Here is a 23330-nt window from a genome sequence, read left to right on the forward strand (position 1 = left end):
GCTAAGCTAGAGGAATGACCATCCAAGCTCTGCTATCAAGGCAGCGTGTAATGGAGAACACTAGGCTGAGGTCCAGAGGTCCAACATGTGTTCTTGTTTCTGCCACTTTCCAGCTGTGCACTTTTTCTTAAAAAAAAAAAAAAAAAAAAAAAAAAAAAAACCTCACTGTGCCTGTTTCCCTTCTATAAAATGGAATATGGACACTGCCTTCTCCCTGGAAGATCACTTGTTGTCACCCATAAGGGAAAATCATTACATTAATAGGTAGGTATGTTATTAAGTCATCTCAGCTGAGATTGCTTGAGTAAATTCCTACATGGAGTAGGTGGCAGGACTGTGATATGGGTGGTAGCTTGCCATGATGGTGATAAATCCACTCCCTTATCTTTTCACAAGGGATGTTAAGTAACTACCAAATGTTCAAGCACATCTAGTTGCAACTGAGATGGGGAAAGCTGTCTGTCCCATGTCTCCCCCCTGCGCTAGCCAGGGTTCTAGCTCCTCTCCACATTCCTTCTTTTACTTCATCTAACCCATGTTTATCTTCTCCTAGCAGCCAAACTTAATATGCTCAGCAAAAGAAGGCCCCAGGGATTCTCAAGTCAGCCCAGGAACAATCTGCATGTGAATCAAGATTAAAGAAATCAGCTGAATAAAAACACAAAAGATGCAATTGTCATTTGTATTTATCTTGTTAGTTTGTTTGTACTGTCCTCCTGCTGTAGGAAGGGCGAGACAGCCTTCCTCCAGCTTCCTCAGATTTTTAGAGCCTGAGGATGGGAATAACAGAACACTTCTAGCAAGCAGCATGCCCTTTATTCACCTTCTTATATACTATCTCTTCCTTTCATTGTCATAAGGCCTGTCTAATAACAATAAGGATTAAAGATGAAAAGGACTACTGTATCTGCTCCACATTCAGGGAAACTGAGGCACTAAATATTAACTGGATTCTGCAAGCCCATGTGCAATAAAGGCAGGAGGTGATCCTGGTTCTGCTGAAGCCAGGGCCATAACAGTCCCTCTGTTCAAAGCAGATTCTGGGCTGCTGGAGCTCCCTGTACCAACAGGCTGCACTTCTGAAGAGCTGTCAGAGCAAACCACTGAAAGTGTCCTTACCGCTTTAGTGCACTGAACATCTTTCCCCAGCAGCCAGTTCAGCTCCAGGTTGCCTTCTCCCTGATAGCAGGACTGCAGGCGGTCCTTGATCTGCGCGTTGACAGTGCGAATAGGGAAGACGCAGAGCGCAGAGTCATCTGGTGGCTGGTGGTACTGTTTCTGCCCCTTGGAGAAAATGGCAAAGAGGATATCTTCCTGGGCTGTGATGTTGAGGGACTTGGCCAGCACATCTCCCGGCTTTGAGAGGTAAGCAGCTTGCAGGAGGCGGTATTCTGTGTCCCCTTTGACACAGCCAAAGGGCAGAGAGACGTAGGAATGGAATTTGGGGTCATCTTTGCAGAGACGAACGATACGAGATGTGTAGAACAGGTCACTGGCAGAGTTGATGGAGACTCCCTCCGGGGTCTCTGGCTGGACAGTCAAAAAATAGACAAAATTGCCACTGGCGAAACCATAGATATAGAAGATGTCGAAGTGCGAAACAAGGGCCAGCGTATCTGAGGGGATTTTGATAAGGGAGGAGACAAAGTCACTGTGGAGCTCATAATCCAACATGGCTGATGACTCTGGGTCCCGTGGAAGTTTGCGACTGGAGAGGGTGGGGAAATAATCCTGTTTCCCATCGACTGCTGTGCCAATGAAGAGCTTCCCATCCTCACCTTCTGAGCGCACAATCACGCCATACATAGTGCCCGTCTTGTTGACGCTGGAGAGGTAGTGCTCCTTTTTGTGTGATGGCTCTACCAAGATGAAGAGGTCATCCAGGCGCAGCAGCTTACAGACCCCCTGGTAGAGGCTCCCACAAGCCAGCAGCCGGTTCTCAGAGTAGTCAATGATCAGCAGCTTGTTGACATTGTTGGTGAGGGTCAGGATCTCGCTGCATGGCTGGACAATGAGGGGCGGGTAGCAAGATTTGTTGTCCTCCTCAGGACCAGTTTTGTGAGCCACCAAAATGGTCAGGTTACCTGAAAGCTTGTAAACCCTGTTGATAGCTCCAACATAGACAGCTCCAGTGCCCTGGTGGACAGTCAGGTGGTTGAAAGTCCAGTCCCGGTTCTCAGAGTGGAAAGTGCTGAACAAGGCATTGCTGGACACATTCCGGGAAAGCGATGCCAAGAAGAGACAGAGTAACGCCACTGACCAGCCGTCGGAGTCCAGTATCCGAGGCCAGTTCTTCCTCTGATCCATCCTGGGAAAGGCAAACTTCCGTGTTCCCTGTGCTTGTCCTTTGTCCCAGCAATGTCCCTCACATGGTTCTGGGGGAGAAAGGAAAAAAAAATCATACAGAGTAAAGGATTAGATCCAGTGTGCCCTGCAGAGAGAATTCAGAGGAGGCTATCTAATTATACAGTCCTTGAGATAAAGCGAGGACATCTCTGAGCCCAACAAGAATTAAACAGGTCTCCCTACTTATTGGTAAACAGTTCAGTCTTTATGTTTTGCCACTTGGTTCAGCCTCTGCGTGTTAATTTGTTTTGTGGTTTAGCTGTTTATAATGTACTCTGCTCAGCCATGGGAGGGGATAATCAGCTTCAGCCCGAGACAAAGCCTGCAGTTCACACACCCAACCATCAATCTGCAATCTTGGCTAAAAGGATGTCTCCTGCAGGGTATGTTGTTGGAAGCAACAGAGGAAATAAGAGGTGTTTTCTACCTTTAAATTCTCTATGATATAATTTTAAAACCTGAGGTAGAAGTCTCATGCAAGCAAGTGCACTGAGCATATACACAATAAAGTAAGTGCCTTCTCCCACTCCCCAGAGCTCAGAAGTACCTGTACAGGTGCTTCTCAGCCTGAAATATTTCACAGCCTTTGCAAGGTATTTTACTGCTGAAAAGCAGTGGAGGCACATGGTGATTAGATAAGCAACCAAAACACAAGAGCTGCACAATGTGCAGGGGAGAAACCACCAATTTAGGCGGCTTGTACAAATTTCCTACTCTAATGAAACTTCCAGGAGATGATTAAAGCCTACACAAAGCAGCAGCTTGGACACTGTGTCCAAGAGACCTGCTACAAAACAAATTGCCCATGTGCCCCTCCCAGCAGCACTGCGAATAAAAGACAGAAGTACAACCTCCTTGGAATGGCAAATTTTCTTTCATCTGTACAGACAAGGCAATGGAGGTCAGTCGAGAGTTGGAGAGTTCTGGCCAAAATCTATGCAGAAGTGAGGCGTGAAAGGAAGAGACTGATTTTTTAATAGAAAATGTCTATTTGGGGAATGCATTTTATGAGGTCCCTTGAATTCCCCTCCTCCTGCAAACCAACTGAAATCCTTGCAGATAGCAGCTCAGCAGTATAAAATATGGTCTCAGACAAGGGAGATTGCGCATGGAGTGAGGAGGCGAGTCAAGAGATCGATAAGAAAAGCAGAGAAGACAGACACATATTTGCACGTTACAGGATCACTAAGAGGCAGGAACTGGAGAATGGCACAGGAAATTCTGCACAATGAGCAGAAAAGTAACAATTAAATCAGCAAATGAGGAGAGGAGACAATGAGGTAAGGAAAGATTTGAGGAACTATTCCTACCACAGGGAGAGCTAAAAGGGCACTTAAAACACAAGTGCCCCATCACCTGGAAAACAGCATGTCCCCTTACATCCACTCTGGCCACTCAAGGAACAAGATACACCTGTGTGTAACCCTTCATAAAGGGCTGAAGGAGCAGCAGGGCCCTGCTCCTCCCTCCTCTTTAGCAGCTGATTTGTAATACAGGAAACGCAGGCTGGAGTACCATGGACCTTCGGCACCTTGAGGAGCACCTGCTGAACCGCAACAGTGGGTGCTTGCAGACCAGCTGGATCTTACTGGAGCCTACGGGACAGTCATGCAGGAGGAGCTGTGCCGACCTCCCATCCCCCATTCCTTTCCATCCCCGCTCACATGGCCGGCTGTCAAGCTGCATTAGGAATCACAGGGCTGGAATTTCCTTAGGAAACAGGAGCTTGCCTTGGAAAGGCGCTGTCTGCATGATGCGTGTTTACCTCGGAAAGCGTTTCATCCGCCCTTCCGGACAGCACGCTGTCTAAGAGAACATTCATGATCCTTCTGCCTGCTCTACCTCGTCTGTTAGCACCTCTGCAAAGGTGCAAATTAAAGATGCAGGGCCTGTCTAACGAGCGCTCGAACAAATACAAGCTGTCACGGGAAAGGGCCATCAGTCACGCAAAGCCCACCGCTGTGCTTCCCAAGAAGCCGCCCCACCATCACTGCCATGCACATCACCTTGGTGTCTTCGGATGGACGCCAGCCCTGGCCCTTCCATAGCACCCCAGGGTCCCCAGGGAGCCCACGGCCCTCCCAGACGGACCCAGAGCCCCTTGCCGCCGCAGTGCCCTGGCTTCCCTCCGCTGCAGGGCTGCTCGCAGCTTCAGGCTCTGGCCTAGGTTACGCTGCAGAGGAACCTGCTCCTAGGTGAAAGCAAGGGAGCGGCAATGGGCTTCTCACGCTGCTCAGCACCTTCCAAAATTTTGAACAAGTGGTGCCATTGCAAACTGAGAAAAGAGTGCAAACGGGAAAATAAATACATTATGTATGTACAGGACAACAGGAGCGCTTCACTTAGACTTCAGAAATTTTATATTTTTTCCCTACAGCATTTTCATTCAAAGATGGTACAAACCCGAAAGCTGGGTTTGAGCTATTGTGAAGCAGAACTGTCAGCTGAAGGCCAACTTTTATGCAGTGCCTTACAGTGAAGGTTTTACAGAGTATTTGTGAACAGTCACTGCCAAAGGCAAGAGAGATCATCCAGGAAGAAGAATCTGTGCTTTCAAATAATGTTTGAAGACCACAAGCATGGCCATGGCCTGACATCATCTTCCAGACCCAAACCTGCCAGTGGAAGAACTTCCACCCCAGCTACCTTCTTCACCCTGTGCAGCAGCACGGGCTGGATTAGCCAGCCACGTGGCTCGAGTTAAACCCAGGAGGATAATGCCTGAGGCCGGGAAATGCAAGCTTGATACTAGGGTTTTGAAGAGGCAAACAGGCTAGTGACGAACATATTTGAATTAAACAGGGCTCAGTGACACAGCTGTCAAACGCCAGAGAAAACTTGCCTCCGACCTTGTAGCCAGGACCTGCAGGAGAAGTTTGGGGATGGCTCAGTACAGCTGGTGGAGTTAAACAACAGGGGAAATGGGAGAGTGGGTGACTTTAATCTAATCCTTAATATTATTTGACCATTAAGGAATTCTTTATTTTTTTGGAAGCGAATTTAAAATATGGCCTTAAAAGCAATCTGAAGCTATTAGTAACGCAAGGTAAAAGAGAGAGTAAATTCAGGGACACAATATAAACCCAAGCAGCTGAAAGGCTTCAATTAGGCTGAAAGGAGTTATCTGGTATTTAAATAATTATTAGATTGAAGGAATAATCACAGGTCTGAACCAATTTTTTTTCCCCACTGTCATCCTAATGGAGACTATAATATTATTATTCAAATGCCCATGATTCTCATTTAGGGGTGAAGAAAAAAGGGCTCATTTAATCTCCATGTGACAGGGCTTCAGGAGGCATGATTAGTCATTTCTCTTATTTCACCTGTCACTCACTCACAGGCACCACAGTTTGTCATTAGTGTTATTTTATGCACATGAAAAAAAAAATAAGGAAAATTAAAGCAAAAAAAAAAAAAAAAAAAAAAAAGAGAGAGAGAATCTCCCGTGGTAAATGACGGATCAAAGGAACAATTTTGATGTCATCAGCACAGCAGCTGCGTTTCACTTCGTGGAGCTGGTATCTTTTCTTTCAGGATAGAGTTAGTTTTGTAAGGAGTAATTTATGCATACCCCCCCTTCCCTTCCAGCCACCGCCACCCTGCCTTCACAGATCGGTCCTGTTCAGCTGCCATTTAATTTCCCATCTCTTTCTGATCATTTGAGCAGTGTCATACTGATCATAAAGATCCTAAATACCACACTGCAGCACCTTGAAGAATCATTTATACCTGCTCAAAGTGGCTGGAAATGGACCTTGGATGAGGTCACCATCTGACTGTCTCAGTGGTACTAAATGGAGGAAAAGCTTTTCCCCAACTCTTTACTGCCAGAACTAAAACTGCCTTTCGACTCGTACAGGGCTTGGTTCACCTTAGCTCACGCTCTTCATCCTGATGCACGCAAGCATATTTTGTGCTAGGCTTTCCAGCAGCTCCGCTTTGGTGCAAATGGCCAAGGCAGAGATGAGGACAGCAAGGATCTAGGATCTACTTCACCCCTCATCCTGAGCCCTGCCGTACTAGCTCTGCTGGGCACATCCCACTGAGACAGAGGGACTGAGGAGCAGGGTCACATCCCACAGACCCGAGTACAGTTTTTCACCTCTAGGGGAGAGGTACTACAACCCCTGCACCTCTTTAAAACACAGCAAATAAATCCGCACCTATCCTAGCATCCTCATTTGCCAACCATCCCTCTGACTCCTCCTTTTAGGGCTTTTTGTCACTTTTCCTCTTACCTTGATCCCGAGGCAAAATGAGGCACTGCCTTTCCTCTTTGCTGGGCTAAAGAAAGTGGGTCCAGATGCACTAGTGGGGAAGCTCTGCACTTTGCAGCTGCTGCTGCTGCTGATTCTGCTCCTTTGCACCTTGTAGGGGACACAGGCACTCGGGAGCACATAAACACTGCCCACCTAGTCACAGCCCGAGAGGACGACCGAATGAAAATGATGCAGTGGCATCTTGACAACAACCCTCTCCCAACCTCTGCCCTCTTGGCCTCAGCTTTCATCATCAAAGCGCCATATGTTTTTCTCAGGTTGTCCCAATGTGCTGCGCTCACGGCCTGGAGGCCATAAGGAGTCTTCAAAGACTCCTGAAAAGAGGGAGCAGAGCAGACAATAAAACACACTGTCTTTTCTCTCCTAAGGCGATACAAGTTTGGGGAGTTGTCTCACAGAACGAAGCCTCCTAAGAAATGAATGAGCTTGTGAGGAGGGCGAGAACTGGCCTAAGATTATTTTCTAAGCTGAAAGTGGATTCTGCCCTTTTTGATTCTTGTAGTCAAATAAGATTCATTGCTCTGAGGCCAGGAGCAGGGAGATAGGCTGGCTCTCTCCGCTGACCTCCTCTGTAGGTCACCAAGCTGTCAGAATTTCCCCAGAATTATAGGAAGGGTCACCAAAAGGGCAGGCTACACTATATAAACTAAAATACAAGAACAAACCATTTGGAACAACATCACCCTTGCACCAGCCTGACCCCTTCCCTTTACGGTGACTCTGCTCAGTATCTGCCAACTGGAAAGCTGGGGAGAGGTTGAGGGCATGGCCATTTCTCGGGAGCCGGTGAGAAAGCATCTGCCTGGTCTGCATCTCTCCTGGAGCTGATCAGGAATTTTTCCGTGAAATGGATTTTGAACCACTCAAGCTGTCGCAGCGATCTGTCCCCTTTGAGGAAATGATATTCAGGATTTCTCAGCTACAGAGACAGACATTAGGAAAATTAATAGGGCTTTGCTTTGTTTTAGTTGGACAAAAGACCTGCACCAAACCATCTGATCTACGCATCTCTAGACTTTGGGTACTTCCCAGTCCTTATCTGAAGTTTGTCTCAGTCCTGCCTCTTAGGCTGAGCTACAGTAGTTAGGAGACGAAGACCACCCTGCCAAATTCCCTCTTCTCTAACAGTCCTACTGAAACCTTCACTAGTTGGAGTGCTACCACCTCTTTCTCCAGTAAGAAAAACCTTGACACATTTGATACACTAACAGCTGATTTTTGCATGCATTCCTGAGAGCAAACCTGCTGAGAGCCCACGGGGACAACCTGCTGCAGCGACCAAGGAGCCTAGCCCTTCCCACAGCAGGCGGGTACTGGCGTGGAAGACACGATTCCTTCATTTTGGTGCAGGTTGGCTCACGTCTCCATCTCCTCAGACCACAGCATTAGCACCAATGAAGTGCAGCAGCATACAGTGTTTAACAGCCAGCTCCATAGCTTACTTCAGAATTTGACACCAACTGAAATTATCCACAGCTTGATGTGAAGTAATTATGTTTTTTTGTAATACATAACAACAACTACAGCTCCTAGAGTCTTTTGTTTAGGCTTTTTAGAATATTCTAACTGTAACAAAAATCAAAGCAATTTGTAAAACTTTAGCGAGCTGTCTGGCAGCCCTCTGCACATGAGTCCCTCACTGGTTAGCTGTCCAGCCCCTGGAAAAAGCTTATCATCAAAGTGCGATCATTTCATCTGCACTGAAGGGATGCTGTGCAAGCGTCCAGTGAGGAGAGGCTTCGCTAGAGCTAAGCTTGGTTCTGCACCTTCATCCTGAAAATACTCCTATCTCCAAATGGAAATAGGAAACTCTTTACATCTGATTTTGTGGGAAAACCTTCCACCAGGTTTGTTGGTTCAACTGCTTTTAAAGCCAGATAGCTTCCAGCAACTGTGGGAGCTGTAAATCCTGGCATTTTCCATGGTCTCCCCTCCATGAGGGAGGGCAACACAGAGGTTACTGAACCACAGGGATGGGGAACATCATGCCTTTTTAAAGCATAACCTGCAACACTGAACCCCTTTGGTTTTAGACAAAAAACAACCTCTTTGCCTCACGCTTTTATTTTGCTGCCTTTGCGCAGTACCTGTTTCCCACTCGAGCAGCCAGGGCTCCAGCACGGCTAACACCAGCGGCCAGAATCAGTAACTACTTGCAAACTCCGGAGCTGCATCCCTGCTGCCCGCCCTCTTCCTCCGAGCTGCTTATTCATGGGGATGGTATTTCACAGGCTTGTTGTCAGCTTTCTGAGAAAGAGTTAAGAGGGCAAAATACAGTATTGTGATTATTGCTTCCTCCAGTCCTGGGACAAGGAAGAGGAGGGGAAGACTGAAACCCAGACCTGAAAAGGCATTTCCCTGATAACAAACATGATTGCATGAAATATGCGCAAAATTTGTTCATATTGTCCAGACTTCGGATATTGTTTATACAACATGTACCGGATAAGCTGCCTCTTCCCCTCCATCTCCCTCCTGAGCGTCCACATACCAACAGGTCTGGGGTAAAGAGAAGCAGAAAAACTCAGGGAGAGAGACCTGGTGCAAATCTCATCCTAGCAGTCGCCGTGTGGACAGCACAGTGTAGCAACCTGAGCAATGGTCCAGGCGGTCTCACTATTCATTCCTGCCTTTGTCCCAGATACGCTGAACAGACCTGGGCAAGACATATTACTCTTAGCCTCATTTTTTTCACCTGTGAGATGAGGATAATGCTTTCAAACATGACATAATCTAATGTCCAATTGATGAAAATACTCTGAAACCAAAGGGGAGTTATCAGGCATAAACTACCATAGCAAAGCGTGGATGCGGCAGCGGTTTACAGCTCCTTTCCACCTCTCAGTGCCTCTGCGTCCACAGGTTCTTTCAGCACAGCAAAGCTATTCTCCCTCAATAACAATGATCACACGAACACAGACGCTGCCACCTCTGCGACCCGAGGATCCTTCAATGTCCGTGTGACACAGCAAGGAGGTGTTTCCTTAACATTGGCAAAACTAACCGTGTCCAAGGGAGCCACGGGCAAACCTAAGGCAGGATTCCAGCTGGGGCTCCAACACGACTCGTGCGTTCTCCAGCATGGTGTTCATTGCAGCTGGAGACAATTAACCAACCACCCTAAGACAACATCCGGCAAAATTCATAATCAACCAGAATACCTAGGTGGCAGAAATTAGATACCTTTTTCTTTCACTGTGCTGATACTTTACACCTGCTATCTTAGAAACTACAGCTGGCAGCTATTGAGATTTAAGAACACTAGCAAAATAGCTTTTAAATTATCTTGCATCAATAGAAAAGGTGCTGGGAAGAGGACTTTATTCACATACAGTCACTTAGGGTAGAATCCAGGAAGGCAACACCACCATATATTGGAGCACAGAGCAGAAGAGACTCCATATTTTCCCGGTTGCTTTGAAACATGATACAAAGGGAAGGGAAAAATCATCACTTAAGTTTCATAAATGGTTTATTCAAGTTTTGGGAAATTCAGTTTCTTCCAAACCTGCATAAACATGTCAATGGCTTTGGATAACAGTAAATCATAAAATTCACGGCTAGAAAGTTCTAAGTGTCTAATTCAGCCTCCTGCTACGAGAATCGCATGTATCTATCATTCGCAAAGAGATGTCTGTCTAACTCGTCCTTAAAGACCTCCAAAACTAGAGTTCAAAACCTCCCCAGACAGTCTATGCCAGTATTTCCTTTAGAAAATGCTTTTAATAGTGTCTCACCTGAGTCTTGATGGACTGAGGTTTATACAGCCCCACATCACTTATGTATCTGAGCATCTTATAATTATTAATGGACTTTATCCCCAGTGAAACAGAATTTAATGCCCAGTGACCTTAGATACAAGCAGATTAAATGATTTGCCCAAGGCTAGTCAAAAGGTCCCAGTGGCAAAGCTAGGAATTTTATCTCCTGAGCTTCAGCCCAGCATCTTCTCCCCCAGGTGACTTCCAGCTGCAGTTTATTACAAGAGAGTATTACTGTACAGCATGAGGGAAGATCAGAGCGGCCACCGAACTGGAGGAGAAAAATAAGCAGCAGCTTCTCCTGGCCTCACTCCAAGTGCACCACAGGCAAGGGAAGAACCCCAGCTCCAAATTAAACGGGTCCCCAGCCACTCCATTAAACAAAAATCCTGAAACAGAAATCCTTTGGCTGTGCCAGCCCTGTGCGGTGAGTGGTGTTCGTTATCTCCAGCACTCCCTACGGCAGCCAGATGTATTTACACAGTAGCCACAGTGCAGTTACCTAAGTAAACCAGGAAATCATACATTTGTTAAAATTACATTCTGAAATGCTGAATCCCCAATTGTGTGGCTAAAGATTTCACTCAGCCAGCAGCACACTGAAATTGTTAAGAACACGCAACTGCTTACGTGCGCACTCAGACACACGTTCCCCATTTGGAAGGTGTTTACCAGCCACATGATGATCCCATTCTGGAATGGAATTATTTATCTTTTTGATTTGTGAGCAGTAAGTGCCAAGTCAAATCTACACTGCAGAAGAAATTACTTTTCAGATACCACCACTGGATCACAAAAATTTGGAAAGGAAGACTGCAACTAGCAAAAAGCCCTTAAATTAACAACAAACCTGAACTATGTGGCTGATGGAGAAAGCCACATAGTACTAAAGAACCCTTCAGAGACCATTAAGCAGCCTTGCATTGGGCCTGTCTCTTAGTGCAAGTATATGCTATTAAGTATAATCAACATGAGCTTTATCAATTCCTTTGCCTCTCCAGGCCTGCTCTTTAAAGTGCATCACTGAGGTGCTTGATGTATTTTTTAAAGTGCTTTGAGATGCCCAAATCCTAGGAAACCTAAAGCATTTACCTTTCCTTCCCTGTCTGCTACAGAACATGACAGCGAGCAACTTCTGCAGAGCCCACAGCCATTGGGACAGCAGCGGGTCTTTTGCAGGGGCCCAGCAGGTCTCCTGCACCAGTGCTTGTTAGTACCCAGGAAGCCGATGTGCTGACAGACGGACACCCCCAGGGTTTGCACTCGGGAGCTAAGTCCCACCATCAACGGAACATTGTCTCCTCCCCTACAGCATTTGGATGCGAACGTCTACCTGAGAAAGCAGCTCCTTTCCACTCATCTACACCATGCTCCTCAGCCCTGCTTTTCAATTTCAGAGCTCTGGCAGATCACTGATTAATTCAAGCCTGTTTAATAACCCTTCTGTTTAGATGAAACAAGCTGTCTTGTTTTCTTTATTTTTAACATTGACTCTTGTTTCTTCAGTAAGGATCTTACTGTCATGTTAAAACCTCTCTCTCTCCAACCAAGCTGATAATAGGATGGAGAAGGCATTTGCTTAGGTCCACATCTGCCAAGAACCAGAAATTGCAGCATGAGGCAGAAGACTAGCTAAGAGGAACTGGACAGCCTGATGCTGGTAAAAGTTCCAAAAGCCTGAACACGTCCTGCAAAATCATTAATATTTCTCTCCACTTTCTGTGGCAAATCTCTGTGCAGCTCAAAGTGCAAACACCAGGGACCACAGGCCCAGCTCCAGATAAAACAGGCAAGAGGAAAGGAGATAAGGGAAGAGAAGCAGAGACATGCAGAATGAATTGCTGCAGTAGAAGGCAGCGAGGACTGCCTCAGCTCCTCATACAGCTCATCTGCTGGGAGGATCAGTGCTTCTGAACTCCTCCAAGCAGGGGGAGAATGATCTTCAGAAAACCTGAAAGCTGTTACACATCTGTTTTCAAGCTCAGCCCTGCACTGTGCCCCTAGCAGGGCAATCAATTAGCAATGGCCAGGCAGCAGCACAGCCCAGCAGCTGCTTCTGAAACCAAATGCAGGCCTTGCAACAGCACGCCCTCGAGCCCTCCCCCAGCCCCATGTGCCTTCACCTGCTCTCTCATGGTGTCCTCACACTGCAAGGTCTTTGAGGCATCGGCTCGTTCACCGTGCGTGAGCACGGCCTAGCTGAACCTCCTTCCTTCCCACCCTCTCCCCCGTTTGCAGACTGCAACCCTCAAGTGCTACGCATAAAGAATAATAGACGCACAAGAACCCAACTCCCGATGGGAATGAGTTGGAGCCTCTCAGCTGTCTCCTGCCTCTTTGAATTTCAAAGCTGCACTTGTCTGTAGAGCAACTGAGTCATTTCCTTCCTATATCCAGCCTATCGGACTAGATCCAGCAGCGCCCGGAAAACAATAAATCCTTCAAGGACTTGTAAGGCCATATTTCACAGGAATGCAGCAAAGTCTGCCTGCTTTGAAAATTCCTAGCACACCCTTTAATTCAACACTCCTCCGTGGAAGCTGTCTTGTTCTGGCCCCGCTCCCGTTGGAGAGCGCAAGTAGCCCCTATCCCTGCCAGTCCCATTTTTCAGGACACTGCAGAAGCCCAAGCACACACCAGCACCGCAGCCATGCAGAGGGACACCGGCATACATCGCCCCTGGCCAGACACAAGACCGAGGAGCAAATTTCAACCAAGTGACACAGGTTAAAAACCAACAATGAAATTTCCTTGACTCCATAAAACATCTGGAGATCCAAGAGTGCAGTAAGCTGCAGCAGAATCTGCTGCAGGGTTTCACTGATACCTTGGCAGACTGAGGGAACATGCCTGCTGCAAAGGACGGTTTGCTCTGCGAAATACAGGGGAGGCAGCCCCCCAGGAGAAGCTGCCCAGGTTCTCTCTCTCTGTAGGAATACTTTCACCTGTTTCACTTTTGTACACATTTCTTTTAATGCAAGCACAGATTGTCATTCCAGTTTTTTCACAAGGCATTTATGCAAAATTCATGTTGGGCACAACAACAAAGCAAAACTCAATGTTTTCAGCTATATATGGCTTGAGAGCTGGTGAACTTCCACTGAAACTACGGGACCAAGACAGTTGGCCTAAAGAAACTCTCTATGCTAGGAGATGTGTTTCCACGTGGCTCTGAGGAAAATCTGTGGATTTTCTAAGATCTCATCAATGCTGCTTCCATCATTTCTTAGAGGCCAGAAGCAAACTCCAACTGACCTGCCTTAAGATTTGTGACACCATTAGCCAAACTCAAATATGTGAGAAAAACTAAACTACAAGGAAATTAATGTTTCCTACTTTATGGGGAAGGTGGGTTGCTTCCTCTTGCCAGCCACTGACTTCACCCTGCTCACCAGGGCAGGGCATGCACATGCTGGTGTCCCATCACAGGGACAAGCGTACCTTCAGAAGGTTTGCAATAAGTCTTACTATGTGAGCTCCTAGACATTCAGTATCTTTGAGAAGCAAAAACAGTAGTCTCAAGTGTGGATGTTAAATATAATAAAGTATTTTTAATGTGAACTTCAGAAATCGCCCATATATCTCAGCTACAATTTTTTATGGCAAAAGATAGAATCATAGAATGGTAAGGTTGGAAGGGACCTCTAGAGATCATCTAGTCCAACCCTCCGCATAGCCTCGTACAGGAATTAAACCCATGACCTTGGCATTAGCAGCACTAATAAATAAATAATTGTCCAGATACATCTCTGCAAACTTTTGAGCTCAAGCTTCTCTTAAAAAAATATTTTTAAAGTTTCAAAACTATTTCTGTGTTTATAAATCAGTGTTAATATTGACTCCACATGGCACAATCTTGGGCTGCTCAGCCCAGAAAATTTAGAAAGTAGCTAGCTCTTTAATTTGACTACCAAAAATCACTACTCCTGTTAAAAGTGATAGAGGTCTCACTCACCAAGACCAAGGTCTCATTTACAAGTCATTTCTTATAAGCTACATGGAAATGGATAGTAAGAAAATTCATATTACTGAATACACACTCAAAAGTGAAGATCTCCATCTGCAAAGTCAGTTCAATCCCACCCAAATTTTACTTCTGAGGTTAAGCCTCCCGGCGACCCAATACCCTGAGCATGTTTTCTTTTTTTTCAAAAGAAGTTATACAACATGCTTGGAAGTCCTTAAAAGAGAGAAACAAAAGCAGAGGCTCTGAGAATTAGTTCTAGCACTTCTCAACTCAGCCCAAGACAATTTGTGACAAACTCCAAGTCAGAATATTTATTTGGTGGAACTGATGTAACAGATTTGCCCCTGCCACACAATTTATTCCTTGAAAAGCCAAGTTACGCAAGTACTTATATCAGCGCCTTATTATATACCCGTGGACAAGCAAAAGGGCTCCTACGGCTTTCTTCTAATGAACTCTGGAGTGCTTGTTCCTGTTCCTTGGTTGCTATGAGATTTTAAAGACTGTCTAAACCTGTTACCACCAAATGGGCCTTTAACACAATTCCTGCTCCATTAGGCTCTTCGTCTGCCAGTCTAACCAAACCTAACGCAGCCCGCTGATCAAAGGAGGGCCCATCGCCGCTGCTCCAATTAACTCCTTGCTAACTGCAAAGAAAACTTGAGAACAAATTGTTGGAAAGAAAAAGTCCAGAGTGAAGCTTTTGTCACTGTATCCTCTCTCAGCCAAATGGATTACATATTGCAAATGTTTTTCATCTAGTCCTTCCAACTTCTGTAAAAGAACAGATGATACCTCCATAATGTTAAATTGATACAGTGGTCAGAAAAACAGATGGGCCCACAACAAAGGCCAGAATTTTTAACAGATTCAAGAGCAAACATGAAAACAATTTTCATTCTAAGGTAGATTTTGAGAAGATCTTACTTCCAATTTACTTATTCTAGATTTTGAGAAGAAGTTATTTCCCATACAAGTATGCAAGTGGCAGCTCTGGAAAACATTCAATAAATACATAACAAGCTGATTCTTAAAAGAAAAAAAGGAAAACCAGCTCTCACCCAGCAGCCCAGCCTTGACTGAAGTCTAGCCCTTCCAATTGACCCACATCTCCTCGAGTGAATGGCTGAACCAAGAAAGGCATTTAGGCATCTTCATTCTTAATTACTGTATCCTACCCTCAGCATCAACACTTAATCAAACGAAAACATCAGAAGAAGTGTTTGGAGCCTGCATTAGTATAGGTGAAGTTTGCATCTGGGTACCTGAACTAACCAATGCTTTCATATGTCCATCTGGATTTTGTTAAAATAGGTGAGGACTACCACCCGCACAATCACTTCTTGTCAAAAACTGAGATGACTCAGACACTTGCTGTATACGCAGTTGTACCGAGATGTCCCCTGAATCACACAGGTTATCTGGGGTCTCCCAGTCATAATAGTTTAGTAACTAGAGTGAAAATTTGAATCAGGGTTTTGATGCTGGACTTTACTGTGCTATGAAGTCGTGCTGGGGCAAAGCTGCAGCCAGCTTCTCTCAAGTGCCCAGGAGAACAGGACCTCCCATTTTCCAGCTTAAGTTCCAATTTACAACCTGCAAGACAGCAAATCTTCAGGAGAAGGATAACTTAGCTGGTTACAAAACCTGTTGACATGCTCCCTTTTCTGCCCCACCTCTTCGCACTTCATTAGAACCGGGAGGAAATTCACAAGTGTTTTTTTAAATAACATAACAGGCTGTGACATAAACCAGCAAAGGCAGGAAATATGATCATGAGGGCAGTGCTCCATCCTCCACTCCTGTCATTGCGACTTTTTGGGTACTTGGCAAATGAATGAGTAAAGGAGACAGCCTGCATGTTTTATGGAGTTGAACTGTAACATCCCTGTTAAGCAGCCAACTTACCATTTTTCTGCTCTGACATCAATAAATCTGCCCAGCCACAGGGAACAAAGATCTTAATATGAACTGGCTACACACGAATCCCTCATAGCGGCTACCTTCACAACCAACACGCTGTAGTTTGTGGTTCCTACTGCGGCTTTTGTAGCATTCACAAAGAGGGAAATCCTGCATTTCAGTGACGTGACTTGGGAAATGTTAATAATGCCAGCGAGGTGCACGATTTCGTTAAAGCTCATTCCTGTAACGGCTGGAATCTCAGCTTTCCACTCCTGGAGGAAAATGGCCACTGTAGGTTATGAAGAAAAACTTGACAAGACAAACTGAAAGCCCAGAAATTTGGAAGCAAGAGCTCAAAAAAGAGTTCAGAACCTCTCTGTTTTAACTATTATACATGATCTCAAAATCTTAGTGCTCAAACTCATTTTTTATGCTTAAATTTGACAATTCTGCTTAGACAACAAAATGGGAGACCTATGTACAGGATCAGATCCCTATAAACCAAAATTTTATACCGATTCCTTGTACACTTGCACCCATTATGTCAAGGTTAATAACTAGTTAACCTGGTGTAAGCACAAGCACTGAGAAATACCTCCGAAGGTCTCCAGGTTTCTGCTGTTCTCCTGACAGATTCCCAGCAGTACGGGATCTGGCGATGCTGAGCCTCACCGCGGGAGCCCCAGACGCCGCACACAGGCTTCCCCCCACCGCCACGTGCCTGGGGGATGCCCAGCTTTCTCTTATCAGGGATGCGAAACTGCTACAAAGCAAGAGCTACACACAGGTGTCTCCAGGAGGCATCTGTGCCCAAACTCACCGAGCCTGGAAATACCATGAGTAACTTGCTCCAAGCTGAGTCAGGGTCTGCCAGAGGCTCCTGGACAACCGAGGCGGATCAGCTTCCTTCCCAGCCCCGCGGGCTGCGTGAGCGAGCAAGCAGCGAAGCACTGCCCAAGAGGTTTCCTGTTTTCCCTCCCACCGCTCGGCTTCCTGAGACAAGGTAAAGGGCAACCAGTGCTCCCGAGTCCGACGCCGACCTGCCGCTGCCGCCGCGCAAACCGACGCTGCTGTTTTCCAAGGGCTGTTAACAGCCAGCCAAGAGCTGAAAGCAAAATAAGCAGTTTCCTTTCATCTGCCCTGATACACGCCGGGACCAGCCTCCCCAAGAGAAAGGCCCTCCTCATCCCACCACCTCCTCGCGGGGAAAAAGCCAGGTCCCGCTCCGGAGGGGAGGAGATTTGCCCGTGCATCCCTGCTGCCTGCCCCTGCACCTCACCCACGCCTGCCCCGCAGCCCGGCCGCCGAGGAGCCTCCGCCGAGGAGCCTCCGCCGCCCCTCGGAGCCCCGTTGCACCGCTCGGAGGTCGCCTGCTCCGAACAGGCTACCGCTAGCAGAGTTAGCGTTTCTGAGGCCTTTCATCTCCTCCTCCGAATGCTGTTTTAGCCTAGGCGAAGCAGGATTAAATTTTCCCAATGTGACACATTTGTCTCACTCTTCGTCCCAAGCCCCCCGGGCCTCCCGGGTCAGCTTCGCCCACGGACAAGCGGCGATTGCAGCGAGCGGATCAAAACAAGGGAGGGCACCGCTTTCCCGGCGCCCTGCCGCGCGGCCAGGCCGGGAACGCTTCGCGGGCGCTCGGAAACGCGCCGGCGGATTGCAGCCCGGAGCAAAGACCCAGCAGAGCACCCGCAGCGGAGCAGCAGCACCCTGACACCCGCTGCGCTCGCACCGGGGCCGGGAGCGGGGCCGGGCAGCCCCGGCAGGCTCCGGGGAGCGCTCAGATCGCACTGCCCGCGCCACGAGCGCCGCTCGCAGCGGCCAGCGAAACCGCGGGTCAGAGCTGCGGGCGCCGTCGCCCGCGCGATGCCCCTTCTGCCCCCACGCCAGGGCCCGGCGGCTCGAGCTCGGCCCGGGGGCCCCGCTCTAGCGGAGCTCTGCCAGGAGCCGCTCTTATTTTTATTTTTGCGACACGGCCGCCCGCTCGGCTCCTCCAGCCTGATCCGGAGGATCCCCTCTAGCGGGACCAGGAGGTATTTCAAGCTCGCATCCCGCTCGCTCCCACCACCTCCCAAAGCTTCCCCTGCACCATGCTCAGAGCAGCGGCCGAGGGCGGGCAGCGGGCCGCCTGGCCGGCTCAGGAACTGCTAGTCCTGCTTGGCCGGAGCCATCTGGAGCCAAGTCAAACCAGGCTGGAAACGCCGGCGCCGGCGAGGAAGGGCAGAACGGGCAGGGGAAAGGAAAAACAGAGAGTGCTGCCAGCAAATCCCCTTCCCGAGGGTGAGCTGACTTTTCACACGGTCCAAGACATCCACCTCTGGTGAGAACCTGCAGGTGGGACGGCGCTGCCCGGCCAGCCTGAGCGCGCTGCGGGAGGGCGCGGAGCAGCCCGTCCACCCAGGAGCAGCCCGCCCACCGCCACCAAAACACACCAACAAACATATATGAATGTATCTTAACTGCAGAGAAAGCATCTGAACACAAAGCCCCCCAGGCAGCAGGCTCTGCCTCCCAAGGACCCCGCGCTGCCCTCAATTCTCCTTTTGTCCACGCTTCTTTTCATCCCCGAGGCTCTCCCGAACCGCTCGCCGCGCACAAAGAGCTCGCGGCCTCCCCAGACCCAAACGCCGCCTCGTCTCGAGCTCTGCTCCCGCCGCGCGGGACGCGGCCTCGTCGCCAGGCGGGAGGCGCGCGCGGCCGGGGCGCAGCGGATTAGGGGCTGCGAGCGGGTCGCACGCAGGATGCTCGTGGTGGCAATCACAAAGGCACGTAGCCGGCTGCGAAACGCTCGATGGTACCTTCCCCCCACCCCCGCCGAGCTCCCCCCTCGCCTCCCCCTTCTCCGTGTTGTGGTGGCCCTCCTCGCCAAGCTGGTTAAGAGATTAACACTCTAAAAACCACATTTACTCTAATTAGCCATGAAATCTTTGTAACTAAGTGAAAAAATGTTTCCCTTGAGGGATTTTTGTCCATTCATTGCTGTTTGAATTGCCAGAGAAGGGGGGGGGATAAAGAAAAGGGTGGAGGGAGGGAGGAAAAACCCTCAGATCTAATGGATTAACAGCAGAGAGCCCTCGGGGAGCAGCGGGCTCCCACGAAACACCGGCACGCCGAGGGGGCCCGGCGGCGGCTCGCCGCACGGCCGCTTCCCGATCATTTCTAGTTAGCAGACTGCGCGGCCCCGCTCCGGCAGCCTGGCGAGGGCTCGCCGTGCCCGGGAGCCCGCCGGCGCCCGGCTCCGCGTCTTACACGGGGAAAACGCCTCCAGAAGAGTCAGGCTGTGTTTTGGGGGGGGGGGGGGGGGAGGATCTTGCCACAACTTAAGCCCATAAATATTCCATACGGTTGGAATAAGAACAATTATAATCCTGCCAGCGCTTTTCTTGTGTATTTTAAATGTGTCACCGCCTTCCACTTTCTCCCCCGTTTGTGTTTCTTGTAACATGCCCATGAAAAAAAGATTAGCTGAATAATCAGGAGTGTTTAGAAACGTGAAGGGGCCTGTCTGAGGAGCACCACGCGCTCAGGTGCATCTTTTCTTCTTTTTGAGGATGCCACATACGGGGGTGGTGGTACCATTTTCACACACTATAAGCGATGGGGACGGGAACGGGAGCGAGTGTGCGGGAGAGGCGAGCAGAGAGCGCACGTCCCCGCCGACGGCGACAGCCTCAAAACCGCGTGGAGGAGGCCGGCGCGCTCTTCCCCATCGCATATTTATTGCTCACACTGCAGAGGGGCCAATTAAAACAGCTTGATCGCTGCCACACGCAACGGAGGCGTACAGGCTCAGAGGGGCGGCGTGCGAGAAGCAGGTGCACGCTTTCCTGTTGCAACACAGCTCAGCCCTCTCCACCGCGAGTCCCCAGAACAGCCGCAGCTCAACAAAGGTGCTTCCCAGGCGCAACCCAGCTCCCTGCGGGAAGCATCACATTGGCACCAAACAGCAAGCACGGTTTTCCTCCTAAACCTATCTTTTGCCCCACAGCTTGTGCAATTTGCAGGCATTACTTTTTGCTTTCTTTCCTCACTCAGGTCTTCATGCAAGTTGCCTACTGCATGAGACAGTCTGTGCATATATCTACCCCAGCTTTGGGGCAACTCTTTCAAGTTAGGCCCGGGGGATCTCACGTCTAGCTGCAACTTAAGTTCCCAAAGCAAGTTCTGGAAAGCCTTGTAGCAGTAGTTAAATAGGAGATCTCAGAGAGATACTGCAAGTCACATGTTTCCCTGAGACACCACAGCAAACGGCTCCAAATGTCATTTCCATTTAGCTGCTTTGCAAGCCAATTTGTCACATACTAATGCAATTTGCTGAAGAGAGTTAAAGAGCACAGGGCAGTTGCAGTCACCTCTTTTCTAGGCTCCCATATTCAGCCCAGATCTTTGTTTCCCTTTTGCATCTAATTGAAATCTGGGAAGTTCCCGTCTGCTAACAGGCAGGGGAAAGCTCAGGGTTAACGTGGAGAGCAAGACGGTGTGTGATAAGAGCATGGGAAAAGCTGTTTCTATCATACTGGTGGATTGTGTGCAGATCTTCAGCAGCATCTGTTACCTGTTTTCACTGCACAAACTTGTTATAAGCCAGGGGGGAAACTCCACAATTAATTACATCAAATAACACTATAAAGACAATGAAGACTAAATTGGGTTACTTTATCGTCTTGCAACAAGCACAGAGATGGTTAGAAAAATTGAGTAAGTTGACTTTTTTTGCTATACAAGCCATTTCACAACAGCAGTTGTGCATTCAGTTACTCACTGCTTGCACCAAGTTTCTTAAGTCAAAGCTATTTTATCTAGTTCCCTGCACCAATCCAGTACATTGCATTTCAGTCTTGCAGCTTCTCAGACTGACAACAAATGGCGAAAGGACAGCAACAAAGAAAAACAAATCACTTTTTAAAGGATCTAGCACCTCCATGTCTAAGGAAAGTGATAAACATCTGTTCTGCAGATAGCACACATGTCTTCTGAGGCAACAGTCTTTCAGTTGTAGGAAGTAGGTCATTTGATTTAACTTTTAGAGACATTGTATCAGTGAAGCCGTGCAGTGAAGGACAGCCAAGACCATCTCCCAAAAGTCAGCTAAGATCTATTTAACACATTCAAACCACCAGTGAAGCATCAAGTGCTGAGCAAATCAAGGGGAAACCCTCTGAGCAATAGGTTTTTAGGTCATGGTACTCTGCTAACTTCACATTCTCTCACCCCTCAGCCAGTATCTTGAACTGCAGGTCACAGAAGTACAGTTTTTTTCTTCTATCACTTACTATTCACCTCACTTAGTACTAACCTATTGAATTTCTGATACCCCTTAGAACACAGATTAATTGAACATCATTCACTTCACCTCCAGGAACAGAGAAGCATTGGCTACTGCTTGAATGCAGACAAAGCCGGCAACGCTTGACCATGCCAGGTTAAACCGAGGTCATGAAAAGAGAGGACAACGTGGCACTCGGGGTCATCACACGGAGCAGCCGCCCCCGCAATCCACGCGCACACACCATCCACGCAGCCACGAGCAGGGAAGACTTGGACCATCGCACAGAAGTTAGGATTTCCCAGAAGGGAGTGACGCTGATTCGTCCTCCCTTCCCTCCTTGCCTTTCACAAAGGGTCTTGCAAGGATTTGGGAAAGTTTTAGAGGAATTTTTGTTGTTGTTGTTGAAGATTCAGGAGTGCTTTCAAAAGAGTCTTTCCTTGTCAATGGTAACTTTTTACGGCACAGAATTGTTTTATTCTGATGCATTGCCTGCTCCACACCGTGACTGAACGGTAACACATGAAGACCACAGATTTAAAGAGGAAAAAAAACCTACACATGCACATATATATATATATATATGTATGTATAATTTGGATGCACATAAAACAGAAGCTGGGGTGCGGGGGCAGGGGCATGCGAACAGGAATAAGGGAGTTTAAAGGGATTTCTCCATCCCCTTCTGTATCTAGCACTAGGCAACGCTCTGGATGCTGTCGCCAGACGCAGCCGCTTCCAGCGGCGCAGCTCCCCCGCGCGCGGTCTGCGCAGGCAGATGCACCCGCGCCGATCCGGCCGCAGGGGCCCGCGGCCGCGTGCGGGAAGGGGGCACCGCGCTGCCCCCCGCCCCGGGGTGCCGGCCCCGGGGGATGCCCGCGGCCGCCCGCCAGCCGCGCTCACTCACCAGACCTCGCCGCTCCGCTGCCGCCGGCTCCGCGGCTGCCGGCGGGGCGATCCGCACGGCGCCGGCACCATGGAAAGCCGGGGCCAGGCGCCCGCTACTCCTCCGCCTTCCCGCAGCCCCTCCGCCTCCCGCGGCTCAGCCCCGCCGGCCGCTCATGCCTCCGCAGCCCAGCGAGGGCGGCGAGCCCCCAGCGCCCGCCCCGCCGGCGCCGGCATCCGCGGGCTGCGCCCCGAGCCCGCTCCGCTCCGCGCCGCCGCCGCCGCGCAGCCCCGAGCCCGGGCGCGCTGCGCCGCGCCGCGCCGCCCGCCCCGCCGCCGCCGCCGCCCGCCCCCCGCGCCGCCCCCCGCGCTCCGCTCCGCCCGCCGCCGCCGCCGCTGCCCCCGCGGCCGCAGCCCCGCGGCGGGGGCCGCCCCCGGCCCCTCTGGGCGCCGCCGCTGGAGCGCGGCCGGGGGCTGCTGATCGCCGCTGCCGGGGCCGCAGCCGGGCGGCGGCTTCGCCCCCTGCCCCTCGGCCGCGCACCCCACCGCGCCCTCCGGCAGCGCAGGGCGGGCAGCCCGCGGGGGAGCCGCCGCTGCGCGGCCCACGAGCGCCCCGTGCCTCAGTTTCCCCGTTCGGGAAGAGGCGTTAACTCGGCGGTTCATTTTTTGTTCGCCTGGGTTTTTTGCAAAAAGCCACCGCGTCAGCCCCAGCGGAGCAGCTCTGCAGGTTCTGCAGCGCCCCGGGGCCACCCGTCCCCGCACCTCCCCACTCGGTCCTGGTCCAGGGGATCCCGGCCCACAGCGGGTCCCCTCGGGACACCCGGGCTCACCACAGCCCCTGCCGGCGCTTCGCGGACAGCCTCGCCTCCGCTGCTGTCCCAGCACAAGTGCTCGGGGGAAAAAAATGCAAATGCCTG

General features: G+C 49.5%; 1 protein-coding gene across 5 annotated transcripts in view; it reads right to left on the reverse strand.

Moving 5' to 3' along the window:
- PLXNA2 (plexin A2) overlaps positions 1 to 22592 on the reverse strand; it is a 171182-nt gene extending 148590 nt beyond the window's left edge. For 3 of the 5 annotated variants that reach the window (XM_062595159.1, XM_062595163.1, XM_062595164.1), the window contains exons 1-2: positions 22436 to 22592; positions 1120 to 2375 (exon numbers count right to left, since the gene is read on the reverse strand). In XM_062595159.1, the coding sequence (XP_062451143.1) occupies positions 1120 to 2307 (1188 nt within the window). In that variant the 5' untranslated portion in view covers positions 2308 to 2375; positions 22436 to 22592. Of the gene's footprint in view, positions 1 to 1119; positions 2376 to 16857; positions 16929 to 17082; positions 17122 to 22435 lie in introns of those variants that run through there. The other 2 variants (XM_062595161.1, XM_062595162.1) reach the window with 2 other exon arrangements.
- Positions 22593 to 23330: the final 738 nt, after the last annotated feature.

The sequence above is a fragment of the Rhea pennata genome, chromosome 25 (assembly GCF_028389875.1).
Source record: "Rhea pennata isolate bPtePen1 chromosome 25, bPtePen1.pri, whole genome shotgun sequence".
Classification (NCBI taxonomy): Eukaryota; Metazoa; Chordata; class Aves; order Rheiformes; family Rheidae; genus Rhea; species Rhea pennata.